The sequence below is a fragment of the Vicia villosa genome, linkage group LG4, assembly GCF_029867415.1.
Source record: "Vicia villosa cultivar HV-30 ecotype Madison, WI linkage group LG4, Vvil1.0, whole genome shotgun sequence".
NCBI classification, from domain to species: domain Eukaryota; kingdom Viridiplantae; phylum Streptophyta; class Magnoliopsida; order Fabales; family Fabaceae; genus Vicia; species Vicia villosa.
The window spans coordinates 118,078,050-118,092,775 of NC_081183.1; the positions used below are offsets into that span (position 1 = coordinate 118,078,050).

Here is a 14,726-nt window from a genome sequence, read left to right on the forward strand (position 1 = left end):
CAAATAGTAGTCTCAAAGAACATAAATTGTCTTACTCAGCAAAACCCAACAAAACACATAATAACTTATGTATCAAATCAGTACCTCAAAATTTTAATTGCCAACAAAACATGTTTCAAAAAGGAAAGTCTAATAACGTCTGTGCCGATAATTTGTCAAAAATACTTACATGTTTATCAATTTATTTTCTTTCAAGCTGTTTTCTTCCAATCATATGTTCATCTACAAAGTTCAATTATAGCTTAAAATTAAATTTCACAAAGTCAGTCCAAACTAAGCATTGCCTGCGGTTTTAGTTATCAATCTGAAGGACATACCACTCAAAATTTGAATTCCACGATAAGATACCTTAAAATCTGCACATATAAACAATGTTAGAAGAAAAAATAAAAGTTGAGATTGAACCTGTTTCAGAATAGTTCGTCTCCCGCCACGAACCAACACCGACAAATCATCCATAACCTAAAGTTGAGATTTTTAGTATCAAAATGAAGAAAAAATAAACACATAGATGATGAAGAGGAAGAACTTTACAGATTGGTCGTTGACGTAGTTGAGAAGGCGGAGCAAGATGTGTAGTAGAGAAAGAGAAGTGATTGTTGAAGATGAAGATATTGTGGAAGAATTGCAAATGATGGAAGGAGAGAGAAAGAGTTTTCACAAAAGTGTGGTGGGTTAAGCAGTCAAATTCAAATTTTGAAACCCTATGGTTGGAGAAGTAAAAGAACAGACGTGGCCAATTGCTGAGCAAGTAAGGATAGTTTCGGTTTTTCCAGAGACATTACTTTTCTTATATGGTAGATACATCTAAAAGTGGTATGAAAAACTGATAAGCATTATTCTCAACTAAGACTATAACTAATCAAACTTGAATTATTCTTTATTCATACTAAACAAAATTGTAATTCACAACTCTTTTTTAAGTGGGTACAGGGCCGAAGCCCAAAGAAAAAGAAACTAAGAAGGAATTACACAAGGGATAGAGACCATTGAAACATCAAAGACAATCAAACCACTCAGCTCCACTAGCCAAACAGTGTTGTAGACCGGTCTTGAATCATGAGTTAAACTGAAATTCTCCATAGCATGTTGTTTGCTTCCTAGTAAACATGCTCTATATGAACTTCCCAATCACGAGTTTACACTTTGCTTCCTAGTAAACATGCTCTATATGAACTTTCCAAATGCGAGCTTACATATCTCTAGTTTGGTAAAATAAGCTCTTTCATGTGCTCATGTATGAATGATTGTCTTTGATGACTGCACACCTTTTTTGTTATCTATGTGAAACTCCCCTTTCCTATGGTCTCTCTAAAATTCGAACTTGAGGCCCTTTAAAAACTCCCCATATCTTAAAAATATATGATTTACAAGTCCATATATTCTTGGTGAATCCCCCACACCAGCTACCATTAATATCACAAAGAAAGCCTCCATAACGAGCTTTCCCGTTTCATTTATCCACTCTTTCGTGTTGAAATATTCTATTGGTTGTGAAGTAGCACACACCAAAAATATAATTTCTATTTGTGAAAGGAATCATTGTCTCAATTTACTAAAGAAAGTTGGCTTGTTGGGAACAAAACCAATTTCAACTCTTCTTAATCCTTCAATTAAACTTTATCAAGAATCATTATTAGTGTATGAAGACAATGCTCCTCATAGTATATTAGTAGTTAGACTTATATTTACAAAAACAATGTCTGCTTTCGCCTTTGTGATATAGAAACATAATTAATTTCTCCCATTTCTCACTAACAATATGATTTCCATAAAAGATGCATAAATTCATCCCAACATCAATTGCTTGATAAAAGATGCATAAATCATCTCAAAATTTTTTATGAAATTTTAAATCTCCTAATGAAAATATAATTTTCTTTTTAACTGAAAGGTGAAAATATATTATATATTTTGAGGTTTTCATTAAATCTCTTGGGGTGGGAAACATAACTTGGAGAGTGGATAAAACATATTCCTCTAGATTGGTAGATTTAGGTTGTTAGCCTGTGGGGGATAGAGGGGGTAAGAAAGACAATAGAGGAGGTGTATTTTTTCCCAAATCTCATTTTTACTCTTTCACTTTCTACTCCTCCGCAGAGAATTCTCCTTGCCACCCCAAAAATTAACCCTGGCACCCCCCAAAGGATTGAAAAGACCAAAATACCCAACCAAAATCTTTTATTCCATTTTTAAAAATCTGCGGAGAGCACTAGATTTTTCAAATTTTAGGGCGTTACCGGAAATTCTGCGAAAACAAGTAAGTTTCCGGTACAATTTCCGGTATTTCGTACCGGCAATTTTGAAATTTATGGTATTTTGTACAAGAAATTTCAAAATTTTCGGTATCTTTATAAATTTTTAAAAATACCATAAATTTTAAAATTTCTGGTATTTTGTCAAGTACCGGAAATTTTGAAATATTTGAAATTTCCGGTAGTTTTTTTTTAAATTATATATTTCTTATATTTTTATTTTTTCCAGTGAGGACTAGAGGTAGGGATGGTACAACTGCGGGTCGGGCCATCGATAGAGCTGAGGCTCGTGCTCGGGCTGATGCTGATGAGGTTGGTACGTCAGTCTTACGTGCTGGGCACATTGCTCCGACCGGTTCTAACAGGAAACAGAAGGCTGAGGAGGCGCAGGCGGGTAGGGGATTCCGTTCACCTCAGCGTAGAAGTGGTATAGCTTCCACTGCTATGGACGAACATGATGAGGTTGGTCAGGATGCTAGGGTTGAGGTTGTTTCTAGGGTTAGGGATGTTGTTCGTGAGGATGCTAGGGAGGATGTTGGTAGGGTCGAGCCGGTGGTTGCTAGGGTTGAGCCGGAGGTTGCTAGGGTTGAGCCGGAGGTACATGTTACTGATGAGGGGATGGTGGTTGAGGAGCGGGTGGTTGTGGCTAATGAGGAGGTTGCTGAGGAGATGGTGGTGTCTGTATCAGTACACACTGATGAGACTTTTTCAGGAGGACCTTCTAACATACCGTTTTGACAGGGTGTGCTGACCATATCACTTTTGATATGTAACATTACTTAATTTTTACTATGCAATTTGATTTATCCTAGGTGAGTTTGATACAACCAAAAGAATAATGAGTATCTAATTCAAAATAAAAGATTTTGAAATATTTTATCGGCCTTGAAGTAGCACATTCCAAAAATGCAATTTCAATTTATGAAAGGAATCATTGTCTCATTTTACTATAGGAAGTTGGCTTGTTGGAACCAAAACCAATTTCAACTCTTCTTAATCCTTCAATTAAACTTTATCAAGACTTAATATTAATGTATGAAGACAATGCTCGTTATAGTATATTAGTAGCAGGGCCGGCCCTGGACCAGGGCAACCAGGCCCACGGCCCAGGGCCTCAAAAAATTGGGGGCCTCAAATATCAAAAGTTATAATAAGTATTCACTAATAAATAAATTGTTTCCTGATCATGTAGCCACTAGTAGCAGTAGTAACCCAGCGGTAGTACTCATGGTTGGAAAGAAGAGAAAGGTCTTGTGTTCGAGACTTATATCAGTACTTCTATATTTTTGTTTTATAAAAGTTTTTCTTAAATTACCTTAAATATAACACAGCATCTACACAGGAGTTGTCACGTTTCAACGTGAATAAAAGTTTTTCTTAAATTACCTTAAATATAACACAGCATCTACACAGGAGTTGTCACGTTTCAACGTGAACAAATATAATAAAAAAATCATATATGTAGTGTATGGACATGGATCTTTTCAATTTTTTAAAATAAATTTTGAATAATATACATAAATTATATTTAATTTATATTTTAAAAATAAATTATATAATAAATTTATTTATTATTAAATTTATATCACAAAATATAATACATTCCTATTTATTTATGTCTAGTTCTATTAATTTTTTATTTTATTGGCTTAATTGCAACTTTAGTCTCCCTATTTTGTCTTTTTCTTGATTTTGATCCCTCTATTTTAAAAATCATTATTTTAGTCTCCTTTTTAATTTTTCTGTGCAATTTTCGTTCCCCTATTTTGCTTTTTTTCAATAGAAAACTCAAAAGGGGGACCAAAATCGTGATTTTAAAAATGGGGGACTAAAATCGAGAAAAATATAAAATAGGGGGACCAAAGTTGCAATTAAGCCTATTTTATTTTATAAAAATATATTATTAAATTCTATTTTATAATAATAACTTAAAATATAAAATATTTAGTATTTGCCCAGGGCCTCTAAAATGTCGGGACCGGCCCTGATTAGTAGTTAGACTTATATTTACAAAAATAATGTCTGCTTCCGCCTTTGTGATTTAGAAACATAATTAATTTCTCCCATTTCTAACTAACAACATGATTTCCATAAAAGATGCATGAATTCCTCCCAACATCATTTGCTTGATAGAAGATGCATAAAATTTCTCAAATTTTCTATGAAATTTCAAATCTGAAAATATAATTTTGTTTTTTTAAGTTAAAGGTGAAAATATATTATATATTTTGAGGTTTTCATTAAATTTTTTGAGTGGAAAACATAACTTGGAGAGGGTATAAAACAGATGACAATTTTTTTTTATGGAACTCAAATTTTTTTGGACACCGCAACGAAATTTCTAAAATGTTTCTATATTTCGGAAATGTATCTCAGAAATCACTTTTTTTATAAAAAAAAAATTTGATTTCAAAAGTGCACTTCCGAAAACAACTTATTTTTAAGAAAAAAAAAGTGTTTTCGGAGATGAATTTCTAAAATCACCTTAGTTTTGGGAGAAGAATGTCTTCGGAGATGCATATCCGAAATATTTCAATTTTTGTTCTTGAAATTTTTCGGATATGCATATCCGAAAAAACTCAAGAAAAAATTAAAATCAAGGTGAATCAATAGTATAATTAGTTGTATTAAGTAAAATATATTATTAAATATATATCATTATAATCAAGCTATAATAATAATAATAATAATAATAATAATAATAATAATAATATTAGCCTAATAAATATTTAAATTAACACCTTATTTATATATATAAAATTAATAATAATAATAATAAAAATATTTATTTACTATTTATTATTTTCGATGATACATAAAAAAATCACTTCATAAAATAATTTTCAAAAACAATTTTATAGTTAAAAAAAATTCATTTTATAAATAAAATTTCCAAAACAATTTTAAAGTTAAAAATTTAAAATATTCTTATTATTTTTTATAAGTAAACTTTAAATTATACAAAATTAAATATATAATTTATTCACTAAATAAAATTAAGACAAAATCTTCTTGTAATTTTTTTAAACTAAGTGAAAAACATTTTTATTATCATAATTAATTATTAAAATAATTTTTATATTTGTGATTTTTATTTGTTATTTTGAAAAACCATGTAATTCAAAATTTATATTAAAATATGAATAAAGTAGTAAATAATTTTATTCTTATTTGATCTCTTTTATTTTAAATTTTTATTGAACAATTATTGATGTATTTATTTTTTATGTAATCATAATTGTTGTGTATTATAATTTTAATAAGGGTCATGCTAACATGTGCCCTAAGGACACATGTTAAGGATACTATAATTAGAAAAATTTAAAAGTAATTAAATGTAATTAAGTCATATTCAAAGTTTCGATACATTGAATGCACGCGTTCCAAGAAAATATTTCTATAGATATCTCATTATCTTGTGCCCTTAGGGCACATGTTAGTTTTTCCCTTTTAATAATTATTAATATGAAATTTATCAAAAGATAATTAAATTTTTTATGAATTTTATTTTTTAATTTATTTTTGGGAGGTTTTTTCGAATATGCATATCCGAGTTAACCAAAATTCTAATTTTTTTGTTGTTTTCAAAGATGAATTAACCAAAATTTCAATTTTTCGGAGATACATTTTCAAAGGTATTTTCGAGTTTTCAGAAGTTATATAAAGAAATTGTCAAAACGCATTCCGGTAGATTTAGGTTAGCCCAATGTGAGGGATATAAGGGGGTAAGAAAGACAAAAGAGGAGGTGTATTTCTTCCCAGTTCACATTTCTACTCTCTACTTTCTTCTCCTCCGCAACATCAAATTTCAGAACAACAACGTTGTAATGCGAAACACAGAAAATCCAAACTCTTCTTGTTCCTTTCTATGTTGTTCCCCTCATCAAAACCCTTCTCATCTTCACTCCAAACCTCCCTCAAACGTGGATTCACTCCCACTCCAAATTCAATCAACACCTTCTTCCATTTCCTCTTCAATCTCCGCAAATTCAACCTAATCATCAACCTCTTCCATCAATTCACCCACAACAAACTCCCAATCACTCCAAAAACCCAAACTTTCTTCACATGGGCACTTCTCAACACTCACAGTTTCGAACAAGCCGAACGATTCATGAAGAAAAATCCACACACCCCATCTCGCGCGTGGGACGCGCTTATCCGTCGTCTATGCTCCACGCGCCAGGAAGAACCAGAAAGGGTTCTCTCAGTTCTGAAACATTGTTTGGTAAGCCGTGGTGTTTTTATCTCTTCCTCCGTTTTTTGTTGTGTAATTCAAAAACTTTGTTACATGGGTCATGTGGGTAAGGCTATTGAGGTTCTTGAATTGATGGCTGAGCATAGAAAGGAATACCCTTTTGATGATTTTGTTTGTAGTTCGGTGATTTCGGCTTTTTGTAGGGTTGGGAAACCGGAGCTTTCGCTGTGGTTTTTCGATAATGTTGTGTCGTGGCGGCCGAATTTGGTGACTTGTACTGCTATTGTGAATGCTCTTTGTAAGATGGGGAGGGTTGATGAGGTTTGTGAGTTCGTTAAGAAAATGGAGGAAGATGGGTTGGGTTTGGATGTTGTTTTGTATAGTGTTTGGGTTTGTGGGTATGTTGAAGAAAAGGTTTTGGATGAGGTTTTTAGGAAGATGAGAGAGATGGTGGAAAAGGGTATAGATCATGATTTTGTTAGTTATACTATACTCATTGATGGGTTTTCTAAGTTAGGTGATGTTGAAAAGTCTTTTACTTTTTTGGCTAAGATGATTAAAGAAGGGATTAGACCTAATAAGGTTACTTATACTGCAATAATGTCTGCGTATTGTAAGAAGGGTAAAGTAGAGGAAGCGTTTGGGGTTTTCAATACGATGAAAGATATGGGAATTGAGTTGGATGAATTCGTGTTTGTGGTTTTGATTGATGGATTTGGAAGGATGGGTGGTTTCGATCGGGTGTTTCAACTTTTTGATGAAATGGAGAAGAGAGGGATTAGTCCTAGTGTTGTTACGTATAATGCTGTTGTGAAGGGTTTGTCGAAGTTTGGGAGGACACAAGAGGCGGATGAGTTTTCGAAAAATGTGACTGCGGATGTGATTACGTACAGCACGTTGTTGCATGGGTATACAGAAGAAGAGAACATTTTGGGGATTTTGCAAACAAAGAAGCGGTTGGAAGAAGCTGGTATCTCCATGGATGTTGTAATGTGTAATGTATTGATTAGAGCATTGTTTATGATGGGGGCTTTTGAAGATGTTTATGCACTTTACAAAGGAATGCCGGAAATGGATTTGGTTCCGAATTCTGTTACTTATTGCACAATGATTGATGGGTATTGCAAGGTTGGTAGAATTGATGAGGCGCTTGAGGTATTTGATGACTTCAGAAACACATCGATATCTTCAAATGAATGCTACAATAGTATCATCAATGGCCTTTGCAAGAAGGGTATGGTAGAAATGGCCATTGAAGCATTGCTTGAACTCAATCACAAATGTCTCGTGTTGGATACAGGTACATATAGGTTGTTGATGAAGACAATTTTCAAAGAAAACGATTCAAAAATGGTTTTAGATTTAGTCTGCAGAATGGAAGGTTTAGGGCCAGATATATATGATGCAATATGTAATGATTCCATATATTTATTATGTAAAAGAGGATTGCTCACTGATGCGAATCAGTTGTGCGTTGCGATGAAAAAGAAAGGATTACCTGTCACATGCAAGTCTTATTATTCACTTTTGAGAAGGCTTCTTTGTGTTGTTGGGAAAAAGGAGCAAATTCTGCCCCTTCTGAATTGCTTTCTGAAAGAGTACGGTCTAGTCGAACCAAAGGTTCAAAAGTTACTCGCACGATACCTTTGTCTGAAAGATGTCGATGTCGCCCTTCAATTTCTTAGAAAAACAGTGGACAATTCTTCAGCAATCACCTTTCCTGTCTCCATTCTCAAGATTCTCATAAAGGAGGGTAGAGCTTTAGATGCATATAAGCTTCTCATCGGGATTCAAGATGATTTACCAATCATGTATGTTGATTATGCCATCGTGATCCATGGCTTATGCAAGGGAGGGTATCTCAATAAAGCGTTGGATCTTTGTGCCTTTATTGAAAAGAAAGGGATGAATTTGAACATAGTCGTATATAATTCAATAATAAACGGATTGTGCCATGAGGGTTGTCTTATTGAAGCGTTTCGGCTATTTGATTCTTTAGAGAAACTTAATTTGATGACCTCTGAAATAACTTACGCGACATTAATTTATGCGTTATGTAGAGAGGGATATTTGCCAGACGCAGAGCATGTTTTCACGAAAATGGTCAGTTGCGGGTTTCAACCAAAAACACAAGTTTACAATTCGTTACTCGATGCTATATCTAAGTTTGGACAATTAGAGAAGGCGTATGAGCTTCTTAACGATATGGAGAAAAAATATGTCGAGTTTGACAATTTTACAGTAAGCGCTGTAATAAATTGCTATTGTCAAAAGGGTGACATGGAAGGAGGTCTTGAATTCTATTATAAGTTCAAGGGAAAAGATATATTACCCGATTTTTTAGGGTTCTTGTATTTGATTAGAGGTCTGTGCACCAAGGGAAGGATGGAAGAAGCAAGGAGTGTCTTGAGAGAAATGCTCCAATTCGAGAATGTTACCAAGATGATTAATATTGTCAACAACGAGGTTGATACCGAGTCAATAAGTGATTTTCTCGCCACTTTGTGTGAGCAAGGAAGCATTCAAGAAGCTGTAGCAGTTCTCAATGAAATTGCACGCGTGTATTTTCCTGTCCAAAAGTCTACTTATAATCAAGGATCCGATAAATCACAGAAGAATTATGAATCAAAATGTTTTGGTTTTAAATCTTCGACCTCTCCACCTTCATCTTGCAAAAGTGGTTTAGATTTTGATTTCTATTATTCTCGAATTGCTGCACTTTGCACCAAAGGGGAGTTGCAGGATGCTAATCAATTAGCAAAGGAAATGCTTTCTGACATGGCAGAGCCTATGAACTGAACATTTGGAATGAAAAATTTGAAGGATTTCATTTAACATTGAAATGTTTCTCTTGTAGTGCCAGCAATGAGAGCACGCAGCTGAAATCTGCAGGTATAGATTTATAAAAATTGATCTTTTATATATATAAAAGTAGAAGTAGATAAGTTCTTGAAGCATAATTTCCCACTTAAAAGTGGGGACATTATTGTAATTTCAATGTTAGCACATTTCTCATTATGTTTTTGTAGAATAGCATTAACTATTGTTTGCATTTTGTTTCAGTTTCGAAGCATTAATATTTCGAGGAGAATTGCAAAACCAACGAATGGAGATTTCCCAGGTTGAAATAAATAGATTAATATATATGTAATGTAGTGTGTTCTATATTTTTACATTATCAAGTCGTTGTATTTGATAAATATTTTAATTTTTATTGTTGTTGTTTGCTATATTACTAACTTTGAATGTTGAATATTGTTAGAAGAGGATTTGTTTTCCCTTCATAATTTTGCTCTTATCTTCTTTTGTAGATTCAAGCCAACATATGGAGCTTGATGTGAAAGAGGAGAATTTGGGGGCAGTTTCTTCTGTGCCCGAGAACGACGCCACGCTGTTAGCATCTGTTCCGCCGCATGAGATATTGACATTGAAGCAAGAAGTTTCTAGTCCTCCAAAACCAAGTGAAAACTTGATTTCTGCTGAAAATGAGAAAAATCAAGGCTTAAATGTTGATGTTGAAAATTCGTGCAGCCCTTGTTGAACTAGTTAAAGAGTTTCTAAAACCATTTTGACATGAGGGTCGTCTCAGCAAGGAAGCACTTATAACAACAGTTAAAAAATCAGTTGACAAGGTTGCTAGCACTTTAGAGCCACACCAAATTCCAACAAATGAAGATTCTGCTAAGCAATATATTTCTTCTTGTCGGCCGAAAATTGCAAAGTTAGTCCATGTAAGTGTTCTTTCTTATGCAGTGATTTGAATTTGCAATGATTTTAATTTGCAATAAAAGTATACGGGTTTTGTTGGTTTGAATGCTGGTATGTCCTCCATTTGACAGAATACTTTTATTTGCAGGGATGTCAATAAACATGGAAAATCTTGATATGCAAGCCGAAACACTTTTTTCGGCGCCGTCTCTTTGATTGTTCCATTCTAAAATAATAGTGTGATCATCCTTTTGGACGGAAAATCACCAGAAATAAAATAGAAGATTTGCTTGAAATTTTAAATTAATAGCACGACCGCAGGTTTTGATAGATTTTAGTTATGCAATTCTTCACAGGCCTCGAGTGTAAGTTGCATGTGACAGCATTCACTATTTCTTCTTTAATCTCTTTTTTTTTTTTCCTGTTCATTTTGTGAGGATAATAGTTCGAAGCCATCCTCACCCATCATTCTCTACTGTTTTCTGTTTTCCAATATGCGTGGTTTTTAATTTTGTTGTTTATTAAACCACATGTGAAGATATGTGTTCACCTAATGTTCATAAAATGAAACTGTCTAGTAAGTACAAAATTTCGTCTAGGTCACTGATGTTTGTTCCTCTACGTGATTTGTGGAGTATCTATCAATTATCTTAATTATCTTTATGATTACTACTCTCTGATATGAATAATGTTTGAAAGGCAATAAAGTACTTGACTTCATATCTAGGATCCATAGTGGTTTAGGTCAAAGTGTGGTATACCCCACTATTCGTGTTAGAATAACTAATTAAAATAATTGATGACACTTTTATAACACACTATAGTATTTTTATGGTGTGTTAATTTAGTATAATTAATATTGTTAAGATAAGAGACAATGTTATTTTGCCTAATATTGAGAGGGGATAACAAGATTGTAAAACACAAGATCGTAATGGAAAATTTTATCTTAACTATTTTGTAAGATCCATAAGGTGTGTCAAGATTCTAAAACATAGAAATAAAAATCGTAAGATTCTACTAGGCAAAAATAATACTTGAAGTATAGTTACTTTATACTTTGGACAAAAATAATATTATATATTTAAAGTATCTTTACTTTATATTTTTATATTTTGGCAGACAAGTGTGTTTGTGATTTTTCTTTTCATTTTTTTTTCTTAGTTTAGAAACGTATGAATGAGTTTTTTTTACTCAAAGTTTCATAGTTTTTAGTAGAAAAGGTTCGTTTGTTGATTAATTTTAGTGAATGATGTTTAGGCTACATTCGAGCGGTTAAGCGTTGCTTACTTGTTACTAGGAGTGAAAATAGGTCAGACCGATAACAGGAGTTTACAGGCTAGCCTATATAAGCTCTTGCCAAGGCCTATATAAGCTATTGCCAAGTTACACATTATTTTTAAATAGAAAAGACCTAGACTTTTTTATAAGCCTATTTAGTTAAAAAGGCTAGACCTTAAAAAAAACCTTTTAAGTCTATTAGGCTGGCCTATTTAAATAAATATGAATACTTTTTTTATTATCATGTTATGTTTTGTATTTTGAATTAAAATACATTAATAAAACTTAGTTATCTTGAAGAACTTGTGAAAATAAGATGAAAACACCTGATGAATATTGTTCTCATAAGTTCTTTTAGTTAGTTTATTTAAACATTATTTTAATTGTTCATTTACATATGTCTAAAATAAATAGGCTCTTATGTAGGATTACAGGTTAACCAAGCATTCGGAAAGGTCAGACTCAAGTTTAAAAAATAAGCCTATGACAGGCTACAGGCCAAGCTTAAGTTTCAATTTTTTTTACAGACCAGGCTTAGGCTTGCCAAAGCCTAGCTCGACCCAGCCTATTTCCCATACTTGTCGCATATGAGCGAAATGAAGCATTGGTTTGTTTGTTGCGTCGGAATGGATAAAATACAGTTCGTTTATGAAAAAAGTTTTCGGTCGTGTTAAGACGGAAAAATGATAGGTTTAGTTGGTTGACATTGTTTTTAGGTGGAAGACGAGTATTTAAAAAGCAAGCTATTATGGCTTGTATCCAAATACTCGGGAACTAAGATGGATATTACGTCCAACTAATCCTTTTTCATCCAAGTTTGTTATGAAAATTGTGAGGCGAATTAAGTTACGATTCTTTCAAGGGAGACAAGGATTCGCAAGATAAGCTATTACAACTTATATCCAAATAGTCGGCGACTTAGATGAATATTACATCCAACTAATCATTTTTCATTCATAAAAGAATGAATTAAATTCGGTTAATTATTGTACTTTTAAACGGAAGATGAATACTCGAAAAGTAAGCTATTACGGCTTGTACCCAAATACATTTGTTTCTAATGTATCCAATAAATCAAAACCAAACCAACCCATTGTTACTCGGTTTGGTTTGATTTGGATTTTATCGAAAAAAATATACAAACTCAATTGAAACCAATCCATATTTTTTTGATCGGTTTAGGTATCAGATTCTCTCAAAATCGAACCAAACCGGTCCACAAACAGCCTTACCAGCAGCATTTAACACCTTATGAGAAATGATCTGGAGACTAAAGTCGTTGCCTCCATTCCGTGCACTCAATTTGCCTAGCAGAAGTGGGGGAAATGCCACAAAATTTCTTACGAGCAAGGGGAGAAATAGTCTTAGCTAGGAAGTAATTAGTTTTAAAATACTTACAGCTGTCGATATGGACCATATTCTGATATTCATACCATTACTAGAATACTCGTACGAAACCTTAGGCATATGGATAGGGTTGCGAAAGGGGAATGCATAAATGGTTCAAAACTTCATTCTCAAAAGAAGTTAGTAGAAGACGAACGCATAACTTTCAAAAAATGCAAGTGTAAAAGGGGATAGGTCACCCTTCAAACTTGTGAAGTATCCTCTTCTCGGTTGAAAGTCTGCTTCCTAGATATCATGTATCTTAATACATGATATTTCTATCTCAGGCGCATCCAACGATCCTCTGCATTTCACGCCTAAAAGATAGCAAGGTTGTTATTCCTCTTCCCAATATATAGGGAATGACGCCATTTCAGATAACAAATTTCAAACACAATTTCAATACTTTCTACTGTTTCACATAATGACTTGAGCGTCAGAGTGTTAATCTTATAGGTACACCTCCGCTCTGTCGCATTAGAAGCTCTACTCCACCACAGCCTCCACACTTCACTCTAAATTTTGTCCATTAATTTAGTTTTAGAATATTAATTAATAATTTATTTAAGAGCGTGAATATCTTCTTTCATTTTTTTCTCAAATTCTCTTCCTAAAATAAATTTCACAAAACATTTCAATTAATTTTCTTTCACAATTCTTTATAACAAAAAAATTATTATTTATCCAAATCGTTTTTTACAGTTTAAAAAAATGTTTCAATTTAAATTATATATTACATTTTCTAACGTAATTTTATTTTGAACATCTTCTCTTGCACCCTTAAAAAGTTTGAATCAAATCTAAATTGTAATCTCATTCAATCATTAGTTTGAAATTTAACTTCACTTATAATAGATTTTAATTAAATCGGACAAAAATTTAATTCTACAATTACTTTGAGACATTCCTAACTTTTTTGTCACTGCCATTTTTTTTATGGTTATCTTTTAGATTTTAATAAAATAATTTCATCTCATTTTTTTTTAATATGCATGAATTTATTTATTTATTTATTTTTATAATTTATTTTTTATAGTTAAAGAGGTTGAATGAGTGATTCTCTTCTTAAAAAAAGTTTGGAATTATTCATTGTTCAGTAATTTAATGTTTGAAATTTAGTATAATTTAAATTGAAATTTGTGTTAAATAGTATAAAAAAATTTAATCGAAATACACCGATGGTGTAAAGCAGTTTTACATTGTCAATAAAATCATAACCGTTAGTTTTTGTAGAAGTTTGGTTTTTTTTCTTTAGATCACATACAAATTATTTGTTTTTAAGAGTTGTGATGCACCAACGGTGTAAAATATTTTACACCGACAATGCATTACCTTTAAGCTCTAAAAAAAAATTATAAAAGAGGTTTTTATCCGATTTTCTTTCTAAAATAAATGTACAAAGCATTTTAATTTTATAATTTTTTTTAGAGTTTAAAAGTAGTGCACTGATAGTGTAAACTAACTTGAGACATACAACTAATCAAAATTATTACATTTGTCATGTTATATTAGTTTTTTAAAATTAAAATTGTGTTTTAATTAGATACATGATGATTCTGTCAGTGCATATATTATTTTTATATGTATAAAAGTGTTTCTTTCTAGATTTTTCATAAAATTTTAATTTAATTTCTATCACAGTCGTAATTTAATTTTTAACATTTCTTACATTTTGGACAATGTTGAATTAAATCTACTCAACTATAATTTTATTCGATCAATAGCGCTTAAAATTTAACTTTGATGGCAATAGACTTTAATTACATTGCACAATGTTTTTATTGTATACTTTCATATAAGTAATTTCATCTAATTTTTTTTATTCTTCTGAATTTTATTTTCATTTTAATGACCCAAAAACTAAAAGGAAGGGTTGGGAGATAGATGTCACAGAAGGT

The 14,726-nt window shown here is 32.1% G+C and overlaps 1 protein-coding gene across 1 annotated transcript; it reads left to right on the forward strand.

The window, feature by feature from the left end:
• The first annotated feature begins 5,962 nt into the window (after positions 1-5,962).
• On the forward strand, positions 5,963-10,530 carry LOC131595105 (pentatricopeptide repeat-containing protein At5g57250, mitochondrial-like). The gene is made up of 4 exons (XM_058867374.1): positions 5,963-9,345; positions 9,517-9,574; positions 9,765-10,184; positions 10,310-10,530. Exon 1 carries the CDS (start codon positions 6,124-6,126, stop codon positions 9,250-9,252), a length of 3,129 nt encoding a protein of 1,042 aa, XP_058723357.1. The 5' UTR covers positions 5,963-6,123; the 3' UTR covers positions 9,253-9,345; positions 9,517-9,574; positions 9,765-10,184; positions 10,310-10,530.
• The last annotated feature ends 4,196 nt before the right edge of the window (positions 10,531-14,726 follow it).